Source organism: Mustela nivalis (genome assembly GCF_964662115.1).
Source record: "Mustela nivalis genome assembly, chromosome: 1".
Lineage (NCBI taxonomy): Eukaryota > Metazoa > Chordata > Mammalia > Carnivora > Mustelidae > Mustela > Mustela nivalis.
The window spans coordinates 58,441,394-58,465,724 of record NC_139020.1 but is presented as its reverse complement, the minus strand read 5'-3'; the positions used below and the strand labels follow the sequence as shown (position 1 = coordinate 58,465,724).

General features: G+C 37.9%; 1 protein-coding gene across 5 annotated transcripts; it reads right to left on the bottom strand.

Annotated features, from left to right (window-relative positions):
* Nucleotides 1–391: 391 nt before the first annotated feature.
* SLC35A5 (solute carrier family 35 member A5) lies at nt 392–24,313 on the bottom strand. 5 transcript variants are annotated; one of them, XM_082733649.1, is made up of 7 exons: nt 24,218–24,313; nt 22,793–22,941; nt 18,379–18,477; nt 16,922–17,052; nt 14,276–14,343; nt 3,193–3,973; nt 392–1,881 (listed from the first exon to the last, which is right to left on the bottom strand). In XM_082733649.1, the coding sequence occupies exons 1-7, from the start codon at nt 24,226–24,228 to the stop codon at nt 1,813–1,815; spliced, it is 1,308 nt and encodes a 435-aa protein (XP_082589775.1). In that variant the 5' UTR covers nt 24,229–24,313; the 3' UTR covers nt 392–1,812. The 5 variants fall into 5 exon arrangements, with proteins under 5 accessions (XP_082589775.1, XP_082589779.1, XP_082589776.1 ...); XM_082733653.1 differs by having other exon boundaries at nt 14,276–16,835; nt 24,218–24,238; XM_082733650.1 differs by having other exon boundaries at nt 24,014–24,231.
* Nucleotides 24,314–24,331: the final 18 nt, after the last annotated feature.

The window sequence follows — 24,331 nt, the reverse complement described above, 5'->3', positions numbered from 1 at the left end:
AGGCAGGCAGAGAGAGAGGGGGGAAGCAGACTCCCCGCTGAGCAGAGAGTCCGATGCAGGGCTCCATCCCAGGACCCTGAGATCATGACCTGAGTCAAATGCAGAGGCTTAACCCACTGAGCCACCCAGATGCCCCGAAGTGAGGTCTTTCTATACCTGATTTCCTTACCTTTAAAATGAATAGCCATAATGACATAATCTCCCTCGTTCACAACATGGAGAGGTACACCTATGATAAGATGAATTCTCAGTTTTGCTATTTTCAGAAGTCAAGATCTATGGAAAAAAAAGTTTTACAAGTTGTTTGGATTTCTTGCCTCACTCCATTTTTTGAGATGAAAATAAAAAGAACTCCATGTCCCACCTCACATGACAGTGAAAACTCAAGGTACAGGTTTAATAATTATTTTATTTATACATTTTCACCAATTCTTGCCTGCCATATTATTCCAGATATCACAGATGGATTATTCACAGTATTGTCATATGTTCATTGCATGAAAATTAGGAGAAAGAAGAGATGTACAGACTGCATGAAAATGACACCTTAAAGTTCACATCTACAGTGTAATGCTCTGTAAACATGCGGGCCTATGAGCTAGGCTTGTCCTATCACCATCCAGCTGCATGACCTTGGGCAAGTCACTTCTGTTTTCTCACTTTTAAATTATCTATCACCTGACTTATCTACCTCACATTCAATTAGCTGCATGCAAAAATATCTCAAAAAAATATCATGCACTTGTACTGTCAATATTATTACAGTAGTACTTTATTAAGATGTTTCCTTGTTTCTGAGTAATACCATTCACATTTCAGTGAAAGTCATTTGTTTGCAAAGTGACCCTTTTAAAAGGAACTCTCTGGCATCAGTCTTACTGATAGTCTGTTATGATTCTGAAGCCAATGTCTCAATTCCTACGTATAGGGTATGACAGTAATATATATAACAAGTTATATAAGTTATAATTAATAACTAATATAATGAAATGGTTCATTGATTCTCTAAAATCTAATAATCCAAGAGTAATGAGGCCAAACCAAGGAAGGAAAAAATCCACCATGGCTTCTTTAAAGTGATTTAAAATCCAGGTGAGAATTGTGGTAATTGGGAACCAACTTTTATGTAAACTGAAGCTTACTCGTGTAGAAAAACATCAAAAGATAATCACTAAATTCAAATTCCCTACGAATTTCTAAAAATAAAAATTCTACCATTTTCTTTCTGAAAAATTGCTTCTTTGGAAAAACATTTGGTACAAACTACACTGCCCTCAAATCAGTCTTGGTCCAGAGGGTAAGATCCTTCCACCAAACTTTTCAGAAAGAGTCACATTGCTTTTTAACTGCAAAGTGAGTACCTCCAGGGCTTCAGAATTCAAGGGACAACCTAGGTGATATTTATAATAATACATACAGGAAGACTTTAGCATGCAGAATGAAATTACATAATTATTAATATATGGCAAACTGATCACTATTTGTGTATTTATAGGGTACAGCCAAAGTGATTATTGCAAGTTTTTTGGAACTTTGGAAGACAAGGAAAATAACTTGGGAATGTGTCTTGTCGACTTACCAAGTACCATTAATGCAGTCTCCATACTATTACTCCCATGTCAGTTCTGTAGAACATTTTAGCCTTTGGGTACTCTAAGCCATGGATGAAACTGTTTAGGGAGTGGTTAGATATATGCAAAGAGTATTATGCTTTAGAAATGTTCTTGTTTATCAAAGTGAAAAGATAAATAGGACACATGCTGAAAATGCGAAAATAAGGTTTTTGAGAGCTGCCAGTCATTTGGATACCAATTAGAAAGTATCTTCATCTGACTCAATATCACTTTTTGGTTTGGTAAGTCTTTCCAGTTCTTCTCCATCCTAAAAGGAAATATGAAATCAGTAATTACTTAAAATACTAGGAATGTAGCATTTGTAATGATTACTATTTATTTATTATTATTACTAGTTATTTCATTAAACCATGACTATAATCTAGTCAAATGAAATTAGATAAATACTTATGTTCTTGGAAAGCTAATTTTAGACACTTAATGAGATCACAAAAGATCTACCCCCATCTCAGTACTTGAATTTCAAAACTAACAACCGGAACGCAGTATGGAGCACCCTCTGCTGGTCTTGAAGGGAAACAGCTAGTGGTTGGAGAAAGAAGTATGAACTAGGCCCTTACCTAAAATCGGTAAATTTTACCTAAAAAGTAAGGCAAGCGGTGTTATTGGACCATTGGAAAAGAATACAGAACTTTTGAAACTGTACTCTGGCTGAGGTCAGGGCATTTGGGACCCACCCTTCTAATTTTTTCATCTTAAGAGTCTGTTATGTCACTATTTCAGAGACATTATACTGCTGAAAGCTCCACCACGAACTAATAGGCAAGAGGTTATTTTCCCAGAGAGTAAAATGTTCATTTTGTGAAGTACTTAATATTTTGTGTATTCATAAAAACTGTAAATTTAAAGTTAGAGGAGCTTATTTCGTCCTTTAAACATATACTTAACTCCTGACTTCAATCTCCAAAAGACCATTATTAATCTGCTAATACCATGACTGACAGATCTTCCTAGAAGAATTATAAGCAACTGGCAGAATACTAGAAGATATTTTTCTCTTACTTATGAAGATCCTTTTGAAAATCACCTTAACAAGATAAGGCCTGCCCTTCTGGCACATTGAGGTTCATGAATAACCCAGGGAAAATCAAGGAGGCAGAACTTCCACTTAGATTTAACAAGATGCAACTAATGTCAAAGACCAACTTTTCTTATGGACTAGGAGTCAGGCCTCATGGGTTTAGTATAGTTTTGTTTTGTTTTTTAATGTACCATCTATAATCCACTTAGTCTGACTGTTTATTCATCTGCCAACCTATAAAGACTGGAGAAGATAACCTGTGGCACATCTCCCAGCTCTGTGGCACTAGAACATTCTAAGATACAACTAACACATAAAGTCCTCAAGACTGTGATTTATACTTTTTCTTGACCCTTACAGCATTCTCACAAGCCCTTGCACACCTAAGTCCAGTGAACGTTTGTTGAATAATTTTTAAAAGTCACAGAAATCCAAAACACCCTTTGAAAAATGAGCAAGTGACCAATTTCTTTTCTTGTATAACCGGGTGCTGAATTTGGGAAGAACAGGCAAAAGGCAGTATCCTGACAAACTTACCCCACTGGAGCGCTCCCAGAGACTGCCACTTAGATCCCGGACTCTTTCTTGCCTAGGTGTGTACTCCAGACCTGGAGGCTTGCTGGCTTTGTAAATAAATATGGAGAGAAGAACTGAGGGTGCTTCTAAGAAAAACTGCAGGGAGGGCCTGAAGTCAAAGACCAGGACAGACACTGTTGTGATGATGACAGTGGTGACCTGGGCCATCAAGACGTGGAACATGTTATCCAGGAACTTGAGAATAAAAGCCACTGAGAGACCCTGGAATGCAGTCACAAAAATGAGAGCAACTGAAAACACATTGTGGCCATAGAAGACCCCACAGTTCTTAATCTGATCACGGTTACTGCTCTGAAGGCCCAGTGTCAATCCATTAAAAAGAATGCCAAAGAAATAGAGTTTGCTGTTCTGTATGAAGATGCTTTCAGACAGCTGGCTCCCTTCCTTCAGTATCTTTTCATTATAGATATTGGCCATTGAAGAAATAAAACACTGGACTATAATAAGCACATGGCCCAAGCCAAGATGGATGTGACTGAAAACCATGGCTGTGGTGTTCCACTTAGCTTCAGGGAAAGTCCACGCCTTTACTGTGCAGTTGCCTGTGCTGGGACACTCGCTTCTGAAAAGGAGGCAGGCATTGGATGGGCTGAAGAAGGCATCATGATGAAATCCATGTCCCGGCAGGTTACGCTGTGAAGTTTCAGTCCCAGCAGTGAGGGCCACAATAGACAAGAACAGAATCAGGAGGGAAGCCCATTGTATCCAGTTTAGATGCCTCCTGTTCAGAGGAAAAACGAGATTTTACTACTACTCCCCCGCAACTCCTTTCCCACAGTGACTGTTTCTACTGAAAATGCAGATACTTAAGTACTTGGTAGAATAAACTGTGCCCAGTTTTTGCCAGCATTCCCAATTCAAGTTCAAAGGAAACCTGTTCGTGTCTCTGCATCTTAAGTGTGATATTTTTATTCACCTTTGTAATAGATTGTCCCTTAATGTCAGTCATTTCTCATTCTTAAGAATCCTTTTAACTTTAGATTTAACTAAATCTTTTTACCTCCAGAACTGATTAGACCTTTGTAACAATGATTTTTACTTTGCTATGAAGTAAGTATGGCAGAAAGTCTCAACTTGATTTCCTCAATTTGGAGCTATAGAAATCCATGAATCCTTGCAGTAGGAATCTTCTATATAGGTGAATTCTCGGCCCTGCCCACATCAATCACACAAGACCCTTCAAAGCTGTCAAATTTCAAAGGTGTTCATGACCCAAAAAAAGATTTAAGGAGGGAGCCTGCTCCTAGATCTGTGGCCTAATCATAAAAAATTTTATAGTAAACTACTGTTTGGGACAGTAAGGAAAAAAAAAAAAACTTAGTAGTCTCAGTTTATGAAGTCTTAACAATGCTTTATTTCTTTACTTATTTTGCCTAACCACAAAGTTGTATGAAAATAGAGCTACTCTATGACCTGGCGATTGCACTAGAGGGTATTTACCCCCAAAATACAAATGTAGTGATCTAAAGGGGCACGTGTTCCCCAATGTTTATAGCAGCAATGTCCACAATAGCCAAACTATGGAAAGAGCCCAGATGTCCATCAACAGATGAATGGATAAAGAAGATGTGGTGTGTATATAGGTACACACACACACACAATGGAATACTATGCAGCCATCAAAAACCACAAAATCTTCCCATTTACAATGATGTGGATGGAACTAGAGGGTATTATGCTAAGTGAAGTAAGTCAGTCAGAGAAAGACAGTATCACATGATCTCACTGACACGAGGAATTTGAGAAACAAGACAGAGGAATCATAGGGGAAGGGAAGGAAAAATGAAACAAGATAAAACCAGAGAAGGAGACAAACCATAAGAGACTGCTCAACTCAGGAAATAAACTGAGGGTTGCTGGAGTGCAGGGGGGTGGGGGGATGGGATGGCTGTGATGGGATGGATGTGATGGACATTGGGAAGGGTATGTGCTATGGTGAGCACTATGAATTAAGACTGAAATCACAAACGTGTACCGCTGAAACAAATAATACATTACATGTTAATTTAAAAAAAGAGAGATAACATTAAAAAGAAAAGAAGACATGCTTTATTGTCAATCTGTTTTGTGGATTCTTTCAGTTCAACAGACATTTAAATAAGCAGCTACTGTGTGCCAGGCTACTATAAGCCTGGGAGATAAGACTTGATCTCCATCTCCAAGGAATTTACACTTTAATAAGGGAAGAGCCTTGAAACTAAACAATGCAAAACATAATGTGTGACAGGTGATACACAGAACAACTGAGGCACAAAAAGGAAGGAAACCTTGAGTCTGTAAGTGGAGTCAGATATTATTTCAAAGAAAAAATAGCACTCGAGGTGAAAGATGAAAAATAAACTGACATTTGCCATGTGAAATGGCATTTGCCAATATATCCAGGGAGAGGGAGGAAACTATACAAAGGCAGTAAGAATGTACAATGTTGACTAGGGTGAGGGGCAGCTGATTCAGGTTGGGGTAGATACGGAGATCTGAAGGGGAACAGAATCTTCAAGTTTAAAGATCAATTAGTTAGATGAAGAGGGAACACACATGCACACACACACACACACACAGACATATAAACAAATAAATAAGTGTAAAGCAACAGGTAAGAAATGGAATTTATAAGAACTTTGGAGCATTTACTGGACACCTACTATGGGTCAGTTTCTCTTATAAGGAAGGAAACAGTGCTCTGAGAGGTTAACAGACTTCCCTAAGGTCACATATTTATGAAAGAGCAAGGAAGGCGGAGAGCCTGTGTGACTGAGTCAGTTAAATGGCTGCCTTAGGCTCAGGTTGTGATCTGGTCCTGGGGTCCTGGGATCTGGTCCTGCATCCGGCTCTCTGTGCAGCAGAAGTCTGTTTCTCCCTCTCACTCTGTGCTCTCCCTTTCTCTCTCTCTCAAATGAAATCAAGAAAGAAAGAGAGAGAGAGAGAGGGAGGAAGGTGGGGGAGGGGAGGGGAGGGGAAGAAAGAAGGAAAGGAAAGGAGAAGGGAGAGGAAAGGATCTGAGCCATGGTTTGAATGTCTTCCTTTTGGACCTATGCACCTCTTAAGTACAATGTTCAAGTATAATGAATTCCCAAGGTGCATACATAGGAAGAGGTGTCTGATTTCACCAATGCTTCCACAGAGCTTCATTAATTGAAACTGATATGTGCACAGACCAGCCTAGATAGCAGCATACATGTGCACACTATCATGTCTTCTCATGTATGTACTTTAAAATATCCAGATCTAGCACTTAGTTATGACTCTAGCATAGCTCTAAACCACAAAGTCAGAAACTGTGTACTAATCTCATAAGTTTCTAAAGGTGTAGATGGTACACAGCAAGTGGTAGAAAGTAAATTGATTGGACTCAGAAAAGATAGATGAAAAGTATATGCCCTATTTATAACCGATTATTGGAAATCAAGGCAAATATATATTTTTATATAATATATAATATATATAATATATATAATAATATATAATATATAATATATATATTATATAATATAATCTATAATTCCTTTAAAGGTTTTCAATCCCAACAGCTATAGTTTTTCCACTGACATTGAGAAAAAAAGAGCCTAATTAAACAAACCCTTAAACAAGTTAATCGGTACCACTGAAAATATTGCTCATTCAAGGTAATGTTCTAGAAGGTAAATGTTATTAAGGGGTTAGGCTGGAAATGGTAGATTTTCAGCAAAGAAAATAAAGCTAAATAAATTATCCCATAAAGTCAGCTGAGGATAGGTGCTCTTATAAATGACTGTGCATGAGTTTGCCTCTCACAGTTTCATGAATACAACAGTAGAAATTCACCTAACTGATCTCTCTACTGCCCCAGTAAACAAATCATTCGGATTGCGGATCAGAGCTGAACGCTTACCGCTAGAAGGACACTCTACCTCAGGGCTTCTGCTTCCAAATGAATTCTTGCTCACAAAGAGTCTCTGTTCCTAACTGTGTGTTTGCCAGGTGACTTCATTATTGTAATTAGATATTTAATGATTACATAAATGACAAATTATGAACAGAAGAAAAGGGTTGCTTTTTTATGAAAAGTTGAAAGCTCTGAAAGATTAATTAAAGGCAAATTACTCAAACTGGGTACAGAGGAGCTAATTATAATATTAGGAATTAAATAACAAAAATCTATAATAATCTACTTTAAAAGTATTCTTAAGAACTAACTCTACTTTAAGAAACTAAAATCAGAAAGCAAGCATGATGCATAATCAATGTAGCTTCAAGAACAAAGCCAAAAAAAGACTTCTCATCAGCAAATCCCACACATTTCAAAGGAAAGGCCTGAGCTCTTCAAAACACTGGTGAATGGACATTTACACATCTTAAGCTGTTTAAAGTATGGGTTTTTCTTTAAATGATTCACCACTCTGAGTTTTCCCAATAACAATGAAGTCCAAATTGCATCAGATAAGAGCATCTCTACCATACTTTGTGGTAGTAAAACAGAGAAGAACATGAAAATAAAATCAAGTGGAAAGACACAGGACTTAAAAAAAAAATTGTACATAAAACATTTCTTAGTTACACAGAAAGTGACCAGTGGCATATTTATAACAGGAAATTATAAAAAAGAATTATCAAGTGAATGATTTTGAAGAAATGCTTGTACCAGTGAGGCGCACTTTTTTTTCTTCTAAGACACCCTCATGTGTCAAAAATGTTTTTCTTTTTTTTTTCATTTTATTATTTCTTTATTTTTATTTTTTTTTATTTTTTATAAACATATATTTTTATCCCCAGGGGTACAGGTCTGTGAATCACCAGGTTTACACACTTCACAGCACTCACCAAAGCACATACCCTCCCCAATGTCCATAATCCCACCCCCTTCTCCCAAACCCCCTCCCCCCAGCAACCCTCAGTTTGTTTTGTGAGATTAAGAGTCACTTATGGTTTGTCTCCCTCCCAATCCCATCTTGTTTCATTGATTCTTCTCCTACCCACTTAAGCCTCCATGTTGCATCACCACTTCCTCATATCAGGGAGATCATATGATAGTTGTCTTTCTCTGCTTGACTTATTTCGCTAAGCATGATACACTCTAGTTCCATCCATGTTGTCGCAAATGGCAAGATTTCATTTCTTTTGATGGCTGCATAGTATTCCATTGTGTATATATACCACATCTTCTTGATCCATTCATCTGTGGATGGACATCTAGGTTCTTTCCATAGTTTGGCTATTGTGGACATTGCTGCTATAAACATTCGGGTGCATGTGCCCCTTTGGATCACTACATTTGTATCTTTAGGGTAAATACCCAATAGTGCAATTGCTGGGTCATAGGGCAGTTCTATTTTCAACATTCTGAGGAACCTCCATGCTGTTTTCCAGAGTGGCTGCACCAGCTTGCATTCCCACCAACAGTGTAGGAGGGTTCCCCTTTCTCCGCATCCTCGCCAGCATCTGTCATTTCCTGACTTGTTGATTTTAGCCATTCTGACTGGTGTGAGGTGATATCGCATTGTGGTTTTGATTTGTATTTCCCTGATGCCGAGTGATATGGAGCACTTTTTCATGTGTCTGTTGGCCATCTGGATGTCTTCTTTGCAGAAATGTCTGTTCATGTCCTCTGCCCATTTCTTGATTGGATTATTTGTTCTTTGGGTGTTGAGTTTGCTAAGTTCTTTATAGATTCTGGACACTAGTCCTTTATCTGATATGTCATTTGCAAATATCTTCTCCCATTCTGTCAGTTGTCTTTTGATTTTGTTAACTGTTTCCTTTGCTGTGCAAAAGCTTTTGATCTTGATGAAATCCCAATAGTTCATTTTTTCCCTTGCTTCCCTTGCCTTTTGCGTTGTTCCTAGGAAGATGTTGCTGCGGCAGAGGTCGAAGAGGTTGCTGCCTGTGTTCTCAAGGATTTTGATGGATTCCTTTCGCACATTGAGGTCCTTCATCCATTTTGAGTCTATTTTTGTGTGTGGTGTAAGGAAATGGTCCAATTTCATTTTTCTGCATGTGGCTGTCCAATTTTCCCAGCACCATTTATTGAAGAGGCTGTCTTTTTTCCATTGGACATTCTTTCCTGCTTTGTCGAAGATGAGTTGACCATAGAGTTGAGGGTCTATTTCTGGGCTCTCTATTCTGTTCCATTGATCTATGTGTCTGTTTTTGTGCCAGTACCATGCTGTCTTGATGATGACAGCTTTGTAATAGAGCTTGAAGTCCGGAATTGTGATGCCACCAACGTTGGCTTTCTTTTTCAATATCCCTTTGGCTATTCGAGGTCTTTTCTGGTTCCATATAAATTTTAGCATTATTTGTTCCATTTCTTTGAAAAAGATGGATGGTACTTTGAAAGAATTAATAAAATTGATAAACCCCTGGCCCGACTTATCAAAAAGAAAAGAGAAAGGACCCAAATAAATAAAATCATGAATGAAAGAGGAGAGATCACAACTAACACCAAAGAAATACAAACTATTATAAGAACATACTATGAGCAACTCTACGGCAATAAATTTGACAATCTGGAAGAAATGGATGCATTCCTAGAAACATATAAACTACCACAACTGAACCAGGAAGAAATAGAAAGCCTGAACAGACCCATAACCAGTAAGGAGATTGAAACAGTCATTAAAAATCTCCAAACAAACAAAAGCCCAGGGCCAGACGGCTTCCCGGGGGAATTCTACCAAACATTTAAAGAAGAACTAATTCCTATTCTCCTGAAACTGTTCCAAAAAATAGAAATGGAAGGAAAACTTCCAAACTCATTTTATGAGGCCAGCATCACCTTGATCCCAAAACCAGACAAGGATCCCACCAAAAAAGAGAGCTATAGACCGATATCCTTGATGAACACAGATGCGAAAATACTCAACAAAATACTAGCCAATAGGATTCAACAGTACATTAAAAAGATTATTCACCACGACCAAGTGGGATTTATTCCAGGGCTGCAAGGTTGGTTCAACATCCGCAAATCAGTCAATGTGATACAACACATCAATAAAAGAAAGAACAAGAACCATATGATACTCTCAGTAGATGCTGAAAAAGCATTTGACAAAGTACAGCATCCCTTCCTGATCAAAACTCTTCAAAGTGTAGGGATAGAGGGCACATACCTCAATATCATCAAAGCCATCTATGAAAAACCCACCGCAAATATCATTCTCAATGGAGAAAAACTGAAAGCTTTTCCACTAAGGTTAGGAACACGGCAGGGATGTCCATTATCACCACTGCTATTCAACATAGTACTAGAGGTCCTAGCCTCAGCAATCAGACAACAAAAGGAAATTAAAGGCATCCAAATCGGCAAAGAAGAAGTCAAATTATCACTCTTTGCAGATGATATGATACTATATGTGGAAAACCCAAAAGACTCCACTCCAAAACTGCTAGAACTTATACAGGAATTCAGTAAAGTGTCAGGATATAAAATCAATGCACAGAAATCAGTTGCATTTCTCTACACCATCAGCAAGACAGAAGAAAGAGATATTAAGGAGTCAATCCCATTTACAATTGCATCCAAAACCATAAGATACCTAGGAATAAACCTAACCAAAGAGACACAGAATCTATACTCTGAAAACTATAAAGTACTCATGAAAGAAATTGAGGAAGACACAAAGAAATGGAAAAATGTTCCATGCTCCTGGATTGGAAGAATAAATATTGTGAAAATGTCTATGCTACCTAAAGCAATCTACACATTTAATGCAATTCCTATCAAAAATGTTTTTCACTGATTGTTTTTTTCTCAACAGCTTCCTTTTGAAGATATCAGAGAAAATTATACACATTTTTTAGATAAAAGTGCTAGTTTGGTTATCTTTTGCCCCCAGATCTCTATGTTCAGGTTGAGACTACTTTTCCTAAAATCTAATTAAACAAGATAATACAAATTTGCCAAGACTTAAGAGCAAACCAGTAAGGCTCTGAGGCATAATGTCTGCCACCAGTTTCCATTGTGGACCACTGGCTACACTTTGAAAAACCAATCTACATATTCACATGGGGTTTCTCTAGAACATCCAGTAAGGCATTTGATTGGTGCTATTTTTCTTTTTACCACTTTCAAATACTTCCAACTAATTCTTGCTTTAGTCACTGGACTTTTTTTTCCTTACCTGTATAGCTTTATACTCTTTATCTGTATGAGAAAGGTATTTGATGGCTCTGCTAGAGTCAAGTATAAGACAACAGTTTTAATATTCTAAATGTAGGGGGTTGGGGGAATGGCCCAACAGGGTAATGGACATTAAGGAGAGTACATGATATAATGAGCACTGGGTATTATATACAACTTGAACTCTACCTCTGAAACTAATAATGCACTATATGTTAATTAACTGAATTTAAATTTTAAAAATTCTAAATGTAAAATGAGTTATTTATGGCAAACACATTAAGAATATGTAGTAAGACTCAAGTTGCTACTCCTGGGTCAAAATTTTATTGCTAACGAACGGCAAAAGAACGTTAAATGGTTCACAAAGAGTAGACTGAATATGGAAAACCAAACAACATATGCCACCAATGACAAAAGATCAAAATAGAACAAAATTGACTTAAAATGTAATAAAAAATACACAATTTAAAAAAAGAAAAATGTAATAAATAAAGCAGTACTTGGAAGACATTCTCATAAAAACAGTAGTAGATATATTCTTTTAGCAATATTAAGAGTAGCTCCAGTGCTGATTTGTGAATCAGTCAAATTAAAACCCCCTCCAGGAGCTAAATTAGTGCCTGCAAAAGCAATACAAACACAGTGATTCCATTGTCTGCTTAATTAACCTTGAAGGATTCAAAACAGAGGGATACTAACAACAAAGCAAATACATGTCTAAGAATATTACTGCTCTGAATATAAAGAGGTAAAATTAGTGAAAAGGTTTTTTGGAACTTTAGTTCATAACATTAGTTATTATTAAAACTAGCAACAGCATAATGTTATAATTAATAGTAATAAAAGCAAACATTTTATGTTTATAGTGTAATTAGATTTAGATTTGGTTACACTAAGAGCTAACTTTCTTAATACAAATAGTTAAGTGCTTAAAATTTTTAAGAGGGCCATCTCTGCCCACATGCTAGCTCTCTCTCCACCCCTGACAGGGGCAGTTCACTTTGGGTTGGTCTCTCTGCCTCTAACCCTGCTGCCCCACATGCTCCATTCCCTCTGGTCAAAGCCACCTAAATGCTGGTAGCTCTGTGCTGTGGGCTCAGACTCAGCTTGGGATAACTACTGATGAAGAGGGACAGTAGTAGCTCCTGCCTCCTGGGGTTATTGTGGGATTAAGTCTAGTTAGGGGAAAGGCCCTCAGGTTGGCCCTTGGACCAGCCCTTGGCTCTAAGGAGTCCTTACTGGGTTATCTTCTGTCCAGCTGAAAGCCTACCCACCCTGTCGCCTGCAAACCCGTCAGGCCAGCCCTGGATATGGCCTTTCTGAGTGGTCCCTCAGCTCGACCTCTGCGCCATAGCTCATGCTTTGGAGTAAATTAAAACAGATGAACAAACAAAAATAAAAAAAATACCATACACAATTAAGGGCACAACTAGAGCTATGGGCCAATTCCAAGCCTGGCAATATATATTTTATACATTTTTGCATTCGCAAATTCAATTTTAACTTGATGTAATTTTGACACAATACCTATGTATTGCATTATGTAAGTATAATACCACGTGTAGCCGTAAATGTCATTTCACGGGAAAAAAAAAAATTTACTTAAAAATAAAAAACTAGTTTTTGAGACCCTTTGTGAGACTTCCTTATCAAATAATGAAACTTTTATTATGTGGCAGGGAAAATTTTATTCCTCTGTGGACATGTACCTCCAATTTTACCCAGAAATCAATATAAAGATATTACTGTTTATATAAAATTTCTCAGAAGTCAATTTTTTATCCTATAAAGTAACTTTTATGTTGATTTTAAAGACTTCAAAACATTTTTGGAATTAGCTTTCTTTAACTTTCTAGTTAAATTATTGTCACAACTCATAAACCAAATGAAGAACCTGATGCAAAAGCAAATTTCAGTGCACTCTAACTTTTAACCTGGACGAAATGTAATGTTCATGTTCTTTTTCCTTATCTCTCACATGAGCTGTTAAATTGAATGCTTTCCTCAGGGTAATAGAAAGTCTTTCAAGAACTCCATTTAAGTAATGTACTGAACCCAACATGGATTCAATAAATATTTACTGAGTGCATATGTACTAAGCCACTCACCCTGTTGTACACGTAAATTATGAAAGCACATACTATGACATGGCACATTGAGAAATAAGAAATTAAAAGGGGAAGTGAATGCAAAAGAAAAAAGAAAATCACAACAAATATAACAAGAAGTTAATTTTATTTTTATCATCATCAAGTAACAAACTGGAGTTAATACCCAGATCCCATTACACCTTAGAACAGTCTGGTCTGTGCTAGGCAGCAGAGCCTGTTTACTTACAAATGTTTATTTTATTCAGAGATCTTCCTGGAGATAGGAAACACTGATGACAGCATTTTCAAAATTTAAAAATCTATCATTCTTATTAATTATAATTTTCACTAGACTCCACATGCAAATCCTCTGCCAATCAGAGCTTAAATCATGTACTCGTTTCAAACAAACAGTTTAATAACGAATTTGCCACTCTTCATCCTCTCGAAACTACAAATAACAAATGCATTAACAATATTTAGGAACTTCTTGGTTCCCTAGTAAAGTACAGAGATTCTGGGGGGAAAAAAAAGCGCTCATGAATTCTTTAATTTGGCACTAAAAATTAAAATAAGCTGGTCAATTATTTATTTATTATTTTTTTTGAGATGCTAAGAAAAAACTTTTCATATATCTAGTTGCAAAGATTTAGATGGGCCAGCAGTACTGGAGCTGCTTTTTGGATGGGTTAAACAATTTGTCCAAAAAACAAAGCCAGTTAGGAATAAAATCCCGGCCCTGGGATTCAGAGGGCTCAGAGCTCTGGGTATATCATCTGAAATAAGGCTGTGCCATTTTAAAGTATGATATATGCTTTCAGAGCAAGTTACTTACTTCAGCACTATCCTGAATAGAAGAGCTGTTGTTATAATGCTAAAATTTGAGAAGATAACAGCCATGGCCTAGAAAGAAGGAGAAGATAGAGTTACAATCCAAACAAAGTAGTGACCTCAGAAATCTCCCAGCTCACTGGTTCACCTGACAAAAAAAGCTTTTTGGTAAAAAAAAACCTGAGGGGTTATTAGGGCAGCTATTTCACTAGAGGATTAAATTCCATTTTTATTGGTTGTTAAATGTATGCAGATATGACCAAATTATTGTATAGGCTTTGAAAACGTGCTTAAATTCAGCAAATGCCTCTGTAAACAATCCGTATATGCAGATCTGGAAATGCTTAGAAACTCTAAATGTTCAGGCCTAGAAATAACAGCTACCTTGCCTATGAAGCATACTGTTTCAAGCTCTTCAAATGCTTTAGAGACTTTTCACACTATTTCCAGGGGTGGAGGGAAGGCATGTACTGTTAGGCTCCTTTATACAGTAAGAAAATTGAAGTATAGATTTTTAAGCATCTTTACTATTCTAAGAATTCAATCAGTTCTCCTGGCTCAACTGCAGTGATTCAGGACCAGTGATTCAATACCAAACTTGAATTTGACTGTCCTTTCATTTATTCACATTGTTTTCAACACTTAGAAATGTGTTAGCCAGATTTCATAAAAGTCTCTTCTCATAAATTCAGTCATATTCACAGACAAGAATATTAATCTGAACATGTATATATTTTGGCTCAGAAGTATGAAACTTCATCATTGCTCCCCATGACTGGATCTCACAATATTAACGACTTTTAAAAACAAATCTTGTTTACTTCACTCTGCTTTTTTCCTTGCTGTCGGTTTAGGATGACTGCACTCCAAGGAGTATTTTTCAGTAGTCTTATATAACCAGCAAACACAGCTAACATGTAGGTGAATTAAAGAAATAAGAATAAATCCAATAAAAACCAATAAAAAATTAATTTAAAAAATCTAATAGAACAAATGCAAAAATATAATAGTTTTAATTCTACTGAATTTTTTATGGAAAGCGCTGTTTTAAGGATTTCTCAGTGTCCTCTGGAGATGAATGTTTATGAACCCCTGGTAGGAAAAGAGTAAGAGCTGCTGAGGAAAGTAAGTGGCTGGTAAGAGGGAACAGTCAGTGGCTCTGATTAATTACAGTTATGGTGCAGATCCCTAACCAAGCACCTGGCTGCCCTGATGAATTCTGAAACTGCTTTCCATGCAAGAGCACAGAATAAACAAAACACCAGAGCTCTTTGCCCCCAAACTTCCAAGCATCTCTATTTAATTCTTTCCAACTAGAGTTGGGGCACAGCAATATACAGAATATGCCATGTGACTGATTTTGTAATATTTGTGGTTGTGCACAATCAGGAAGGAAGAGCAAAGCAATAAACTAGAAGAACAAGGAAGCTACAATCTTGCTTTCATATTGAGGACAGAGAAAAGGGATATAAGTTTGAAGCTAAGCTCAATAAAATACAATACTATGTACTCATTGATACAAATAATTATGTTGCTGGGCATGAGAATTCTTAGATCTGAAAAACAACCGGGAAGAATGTAAGACAGAACACATTCTAGCATTCAAAACACTTGCTAATGACATGGATGACACAGCTGAAAGGAATTTCAGGGGATCACCTGGCCCAGGTTCCTCCAATCTTAGAGTTAGTATGGTAAAGTTACTCTATTTCACAGATGGGCAACTGACACAGTAGTTGGGGGTTGCCTAATTAAACAGCTTCTAAATTGTGCAAAAGAATCAAATTCCTGTTTTCTACTTAGTGCTCTACTGATCTCTCCTTGTCCCATCTCAAACTGATTTGGCTATATTTAAGAGGCTTTTCATAGAGAGCCTGTGCCTATAAAAATCCTATTTATCATCAAAATGCCTGAATATTTTATTTAAAGAAACTTAAAACACATTTTGGCAACAATGGCAATAGAAATCTTCATTTTATAAAATATTATGGGAAAATAAACACATGCCCCAAACTTAGTTTGTAAAAGTAAAATCAGAAGACCAAATTTTAATCCCAATTACAAATGGATTTCTCAGTTGGGAAGGAGGATGCCAAGAGAGATAAGAAACATCCCTAGTATGATTAGTTGTAGATAGCATTTATAGCTGGGAGAATGCATTTTCTACCCTTAAAGAACTTGTGGGTTAAATGATAGGACTAATCTGAAAAAAAAAAAAAAAATACAAAAAATACATATAGTACATTAAAGCGGGTATAGGAAAGAATAGGGCTCTGAGTATATGATTTTCTGAGTCAGTAATGGAAATCTGTTTGGAGATAGTGAATGCTGAAGTTAACAAGAGGTTGGTGACCACAGGATGGCTCAGCAAACAGGCAGACTAAGGTTACACACAGAGAGATGGCTCCACATTCACTGGCCAGTGAGCAACTTCTGCTAGTTGGCACAGCTTTCTACAGCAATCTTTAAGAGTGAGAGAATGTGGCAGGCAGATTGGTAATTCCATATTCAGATGATTCGGGTCCAATCTCAGGAAAACCACTGGGGGCAAAGAGAAACTAACACTGACAATGAAAATGATAAAAAATATTAGTTCTGGGATTCATTTCTTTGTATTTTTCCAACGCTATTTTCTATCATATTTACTTACAGGCTGAAGGTAGGAAATGACATAGAAGACGATCAAATTATCCAGGAAATAAAGAAAGGCAGGAATGGACCACTTCATGAAATTAGAGAATTCCTTCCAGGGAGCACATCTCAAGTTTCTACTTTGATGGTCTTCAAAAGAAAGAAAGACAGTAATAAACAAAGGATCTTGATGAGAATGCCTATATTTTTAAACAAACTAAGTTGTGTTTGATTACTGATACAACTCTTTGAAAGAGGCTTTATGAACTTGCTTTCATCAGTGACTATTAGCCTTAAGAAATCAAAGGCAATATAGGATTTCAGAATTGTCTCTCTTTCTTCAACCCACCAACCACCATGCCTCATCATTGACAATCAGCAACACCCTTAGGAATACCTAATTCCTGTTAACTTGAAACATCTCAGGATACTCAAGGTTTCTCTTACTATTATGAGACCTAAAGTCGAGAGAGAGCAAGATGTGAGAATACAGAGAAAAAAAAAATCTAGCATTTATGCGGGGATTATTTTTCCCCCAGGGGATCAGGAAAAAAAAAAGATACTAGGTGAAAATTTATAATAGGGGAGTAGAGAAAACTAAATTTTACTAATCCTTATATGAGTAATGATCCCATCACCAGATCCCAAAAACTTAGGAAGGTACCATAACAAGAGAATGTAAAACAACATGCAAAAAGAGAAAACAATTTAAGTATAAGCCCTGTAAATAACGCATAAATTTCATGAGATTAAGAAATGTATTCCAACTACTAGAAACTCTGCACAAATTGAAACTTTTAAGAATAAAAAGAAATCTTCCTGGAAAAGACCTTTAATACTTCAAATTCTACGCTTACCTCATATGTCATGGCAGATCAAAGAACAGAGTCATAAGGCTCAAGAACTGGGGAACTAAGGTGGAGAATTAATACCTAATACATACAAAGAGCCACAGAAGGCCAGTTGCTTCAGGTGTGAGGAAGGGATAAGTATCTCTCCTCGATAATTGATGAAGCTGGAAGTCAGAGAAGTTAAAATAATCTGACCCAGAATATAGTCTCTCTGACTCAATCCACTATACCACCTCCCCTGTAGAAAATGGGGACTGTTTTGGGAATATACTAAGTACCAAGTCAGACAGCAGTGATTTAGAAAACCCTGAATTTGAATAAAAACTAACTCACTGTGTGACCCAACAAAGGAACAAGTAATAAGGCAGAGTGATGGCCAAGATACAAGGCAAACATGGGCTGGAGTCCTGGCCCTGCCCCCTCCTACCTACCACACATAATGTTTTCTCCTTTGGCCTGTTTCTTCACTTCCAAAACATGGGTAATCATACTTAAGTTTGTATATTAGTGTCCTCATATATAAAATTAGTGGGCTAGACTAAATGACATCAAATGTTCTTTCTGGTTCTGAAGTGTTTTGATTCTGTGATTTTTAACAAGTATAGAGTACCACTTCAAGACTCACCTTTCTTTACAACCCAGAATGACACAAGCACGCAGAAAACTAGCTTCACCAACTCTGAGCACACATTCACGGTAGTTGGAAGATAATCATACTTGTTTTCTGAAATATAACAGACATTTTTTTAACTACAAATTTTGTTCTACATAATGGTTATATACAGTTAATAATTTACAGTTATTTTTAAACTTAAAAGTTGGATTTTAATACTGGTTATATTAAACTTCATCCAGTTGGCTTTGTTCTCTCTTGAATTTTTCAATCCGTTCACCTAATGTTATTAGCTATCCCTACTGCACTCAGTGTTTTATTATTCTTGAGTCTGATAAACAGCCTTCTGATGTTTTCATCCAAGTTGCTGATAAATATGTGGAGGATGTTAAGGCTATCGGCAAAGGTGGCTTCAGGATACGGCATTAAAGATGGGCTTCTAAACTGACCGCTAATTAGCACTCACAGCTTGACTCATCAAAAGCCATAGATTGATCTGGCTGAATTAGGACCCAGCTATGTTTCCTCTTGTGTAACTTGTCTGCTAGAATCAAGGTACACTGTCTGTTTCACATCATGGCATGTATAGAAAACAGTATTTGTTTGGCACTCTGCGATAAATGATACACTGGGGTAAAAGAAGGAAGCTATTAGAGCCAAGAGGCAACTGCCCAGGGCTCTGGCTACCTCTAGAGCTGGAAGGAAATGTCTGACATAATCCAAACCCACTGACGAGTTGGGAAGATGTATCTTAACTTCTAAGTCAACTTAATTAGGAAATGAGGTTAGGTCAGTATGCCTTGGTCTTAGCTGTTACCTCAGCTGTTACCTTAGCTGTTACCTTCCAAATGCTGACAAACAACTTTCTGTACAATTTTGCCAAGGACAAACATAAACCTTATTAGGTCCTATTTGAAGGACTGAATTTCCCCCCTTTTGAAACATTTGCTTGTTTCCCTTGGTCATTATATGAAAAACCAAAACTGGCCAAGTACAGAAGAAAAATGCCAGCTCAACATTCTTTCTATCCAAAACACCTTTTTGCTTTTTTCTGTGGTTTCCCTTGACCTTCTCAACCTAACCATAGTCAATTCTTTGTTCATCTCAGATCCTGCTGCACTACCTATAAACCCTCATAACAGTACTTATTTCACAGTATTATAGTTACTTCTTCTGTGTAAGTCTTACCTTAGAATGTAAACTTCTTATGAGAAAGGGCCCACATTAGTCATCTTCATATAACTGGCAGGTATTCTGCACTTAATAAATGTTCACCTGACTTACCTGCACTTAATAAATGTTCACCTGACTTTAGTACTTACCTGTTAAACTTTCTCAATCCTTCAAAGCCTAATGAAAACTTCTCCTCCCTTTTCTGAGCATAAAGGCTGAAATCACACTCTACTATCTGCTAACGATACTTTGCACTGATACACACAAGCAAACATGCACACACAAGAACTGGGGTGAGGCCTTTAGATTACAACTCTCAAATTCTTGCCACTGCTCTAGAACTCATTTTGGCTTTTATTTATTTTTAAATTATATTTCTGTCATGGCAAATCCCCAACTGTGACTCAGCATCACATTTGGCCTCTTTGCACTTCCTTTCTGCCTTCACTCATACACCTTATTTACACTGCGTCCATCCTGACTGGGCTCCCTTTAGTCCAAAGAAAGGGGCCATGATCCCAGTATGACCTGTTCTCCCATTTAAAACTTTCCTTTCTCTTCAGGAACTTTGCTCCAATAAGTATTTTCCTATATCTTCTATTAACTGGCCCCCTCCCTTTGGCCTGTAAGTATGCTCAAACTGTCCCATCCAAAAAAACCAAAATGTAAGATCCTACCCCTGCACCTTTCTTTTTCCTTCTTTCCCTAAAATAGCATCAATATTCATTATCTCCATTTTACCCACTTTCCATTCAGGTCTTATTCCCAAGCAATCTGGTTTCTCATCCTATCATATTATTCAAACTACCTAGTCTCTCAGATTATCAAACATCTTCTAACTACTAATTCCGAAGGGCATGCTTTAATCCCTATCTTATTATAATGATACTATTTCCTTCATCTCCAAATCATTTCCTTTCCTTCTGAAAGTCATATGCATTCAGTTTCCTTATTTCTCTAAAGATTCTTTCTTAACAACTGAGCATCAGCATGGCTCTTAAATGTTGGCATTCCTGGTAGTTCTAGCCTTAGCTCTTATTTTCTCCTTCTGCATGCTCGCCCTGAATGAGCCCTCTGCTCTTATGGTTTTGAATGTCAATTTAATATTAATGTCTCCAAATCTGTATTCTGGAACATTTAATGTTCAAATTTAATGCTCACTAAACATATTCACATAAATAACTACCTCCTATTTATAAATTTAATTGATATTTCCTTCACATATGTGATGTGCTATGTCCTTGTTCACTGCAGAATATTCTGCAGTGAACAAGGACATAGCTCCTGGCCTCATGGAACTGAAAATGAAACTCCATAATCTTTATGAATTCTGTCCAGCCTGCTTCTTCCTACTAATAGCTTCCATCTGAGCTGAGAGCATGATCAACCTATTTGGCACCCCAAACCAGAAACCTCTGAGCTATACAGTATTTCATGTTCTTTAGTCTCCACATTCAGTACATTCTCTGAGCCCTGTCTTTTCTATGTTTAGAATATTTTTTGAATCTATCCTCTCTTTATTATTACCTCCAAAGTCTTGGTTAGACTTCATCTGTGGCTCAAATCTGCAATAACCCCAACTGGCTACTCTGCTTCCAGTCTCTTCCCAAGTCCATCCTCTATCCAGCTACCATAACAGTCTCTCTCCTTTTGTTTGTAATTTCTCAGGCATTCCCTATCCTCCAGACTCTCAGACCTAGAGAACAAAGTTAAAGTCCCAGCTCCTTAGCATGGCATATGAAGTCCTTAAGTATCTGATCATAACATTCCCCTCTGGTTAAGCACCCCTTGACCCCTTCTCCAAGTCCTTAAACTTTTTGCTCAGTAATTCTGAAGTACGTGTTCTCACAATTCATCCTGCTTTCTTTTTTAATGTGTCTATTCATTTTTATGGATCGCTGCTTCTGTTTTAAACACCCGTGTCCACCAGTCCTCTTATGGATTAAGTTCACCTTATCAGGGAGTGTTCCCTGATCCCTCTGCACTCCGTATGATCCTCTCCCAGAAAGAATATATCACTTCCTAATCTAAACTATTCCTGCATCTTTGGTATAGAACTGCACATATCCAGGGCACTTGGGTGGCTCAGTGGATTGAAGCCTCTGCCTTCGGCTCAGGTCATGATCCCAGGGTCCTGGGATCGAGCCCCGCATCGGCTCTCTGCTTGGCCAGGAGCCTGCTTCCCTTCCTGTCTCTCTGACTACTTGTGACCTCTGTCAAATAGATAAATGAAATCTTAAAAAAAAAAAAAAAAAAGAACTGCACATATCCTACCGTACTGTCATGATCTTGCACATGGACAGCTCTCCTAAAAAACCCAGTTTTTGAGAATGTCTATGTTTTACACACTTTGAGCAATGCTACTTAATACTTGGCCTAAGTGCCCAAGAGATAAATGTTAACCAAAGCAGAGACTTATACACACATCGGACTCCACAAGCAAACCATTAAGGGTCGTGATGTCATGACTTTATGCATCCTCAATAACTAGAGAAAGATTGTCAATATAGCTTTGTAGAATTAAATTGTGCATATAAATACAAATTACTACATTAAAACAAACAAACAAAGAGAAGGGGCACCTGGGTGGTTCAGTTGGTTAAGTGTCTGACTCTTCATTTCAGCTCAGCTCATGATCTCAGGGTCTTGAGAACAAGCCCTGCATTGGACTCTGCACCACACATGGAGACCACTTAAGAGTCTCTTTCCCCCCTCTCTGCCTCCTCCCCCACACTGTGTACATACATGCTCTCTCTCAAAAAAAAAAAAAAAAAAAAAAAACACCAAACAAACAAAAAACCCCACAAAACAAAACAAAAAAACCCAGAAGACTTCTTGAGCTAAAAATTTCAAAGCTAATAATCTCTACTACCACACTAGTATAGTAATTAAGACAGTACCTCACAAATGCGAAGTGACCAAATATATGCTCCTTTTTCGAACTAAGTTATAATTACACATACTGCTACAGACTGAGATATCTATTGATTAAAACTACAGTCAGAGGTTATGATCTTTTCTCTAAATGGTTCAATGCTGTACTTCATTAATCCAAATTTCACTCAGCAAAAAAACATTTTTCTTGCTAAGGAATGAAAGGTTACAGAATCAAATTTAAACATACTTTATTGTTTACATGAAGCAGAGTACTTGAAAGTATATGATCTCTATTTTACACACAAGGAGACCAAAGACAGGAGATGTAATGTGTAATTAGCTACAAGTGCTCCATAAATTCCGAGCCTTAACTTACCTTCATTGGCTGAATATTTTACCAGCAGGATTCGACTTGAGCTTAAAGCAATGAATATGGTGCCTAGCAGGAATGTATACATGGTTGACAAGGAGCAGAACACGGGATGACCACAGCACTTGCTTTCCATTCCACTGTTTTTTAATTGCCTTAAAGAAAAGAACATATCCGTGAGCAACGCTGAAGGCAGATAAAGCATAGCACAAATACCACTGATTAGTGAAGAACAGAAATTAGGTAGATGTCTGGCTATGGTTATATCAAAACCAAGAAAATTGAGAAGAAGAGAAACTATGCGGAAAAAATTAAAGCCAGAAATTGATAGGAGGGGAAATTCTAGAAGACAGAAAAGGCAGGGGCGGGGCGCCTGGGTGCAGTCCTTAAGCATCTGCCTTCAGCTCAGGTCATGATCCCAAGGTCCTGGGATCCAGTTCTGCATCAGGCTCCCCCGCTCAGCGGGAAACCTGCTTCTCCCTCTCCCACTCCTCTTGCTTGTGTTCCCTCTCTCACTGTTTCTCTCTCTCTCTCTCTCTGTTAAATAAATAAATAAAAATCTTTTAAAAAAAAGTCAGAAAAGGTAGTGCCGGATTATAAATGCCGTTTTATAAATTATTATAAATGCTGCCAAAAGCAACTGACATTTTGGGACTGCAGAATTTTGCAAAAAACAATTTAACTTCCATTCCTATTAGCAACTTTGTTCTAGAAGAAGAGAATTTCCGATTTCTATTGTTCTCCTCAGTAAGCAGCTCTCCTCTACAAAGTGGGAAAAGGGCTTGCTGGGAAATATTTCGTTACAATAATGAGCCAAGTGGAAATATTCGAAGCAGTGCTGTGAATTTGTACTTGAACCAGTGCTAAAAGGTAAAAGAACTTAGAAATCAATGCCTCTAAGGTCATCTTTTGAGTTGTCAAGGAAACTGAACTCTAGGCTGGGTAACTTCTTCAAAGGCTCCCACCGCAGGGATGGTGCACAGGGCCTGAGACATTGGGGACAGGCAGGCTTGAGACGTCAACACGGACAGCCCACCTGCGCGCAAGCGTAGAGGTCAAAGAGGTACCTCCCCTACACGAGGAAGGCAAGTTTTCCTCTACAGTCGGAGAAGAGGGGTGACGGGGTGGGGGAAACCTCCTTGTAACACATGCGCAGTAGGAATCTCGAGCGGCGCGCGCCCTCCCCTCACACGCACGCGCACTTGTTTGCCAGCTGGGCGAGGTTACCTCTGTCCGTTCGAAGGGTTTTTAGTGGAGGAGCGCACATCCTAGAGCTGAGGCAGTAAAAGTGTAGCTCCGCAGAAGCAGCAGCTTTTAGGGTCCATAGTTGGGGAAGCTATAGGCAGGAAAGAGAGGAGAAAAAGCCTCTGCCCCCCAGCCTCCTATTCAGAACAAAAAGCCCAATAACGTCGCGACTGGGAAAGAGCGAACCTGGTACCCATTGCGCAGGCGCGGTCAATGTTACGCTTCCGGAAGGAGGGAAGAAGCGGCCTAAGCCCGCCCCAGCGCGCCTTTTCTCGCGTCACGTGTCGGGAGAGTCCTGAG

Excerpts from the sequence above, each read along its gene's own strand:
- SLC35A5 (XM_082733649.1), bottom strand. Across the intron at positions 18,478-22,792 it reads AAAATATTCAGCCAATGAAG|AAAACAAGTATGATTATCTT; the intron begins GTAAGTTAAGGC and ends GTTATATTTCAG. Across the intron at positions 17,053-18,378 it reads ATTCTGGGTTGTAAAGAAAG|ACCATCAAAGTAGAAACTTG; the intron begins GTGAGTCTTGAA and ends TTTCTTTTGAAG.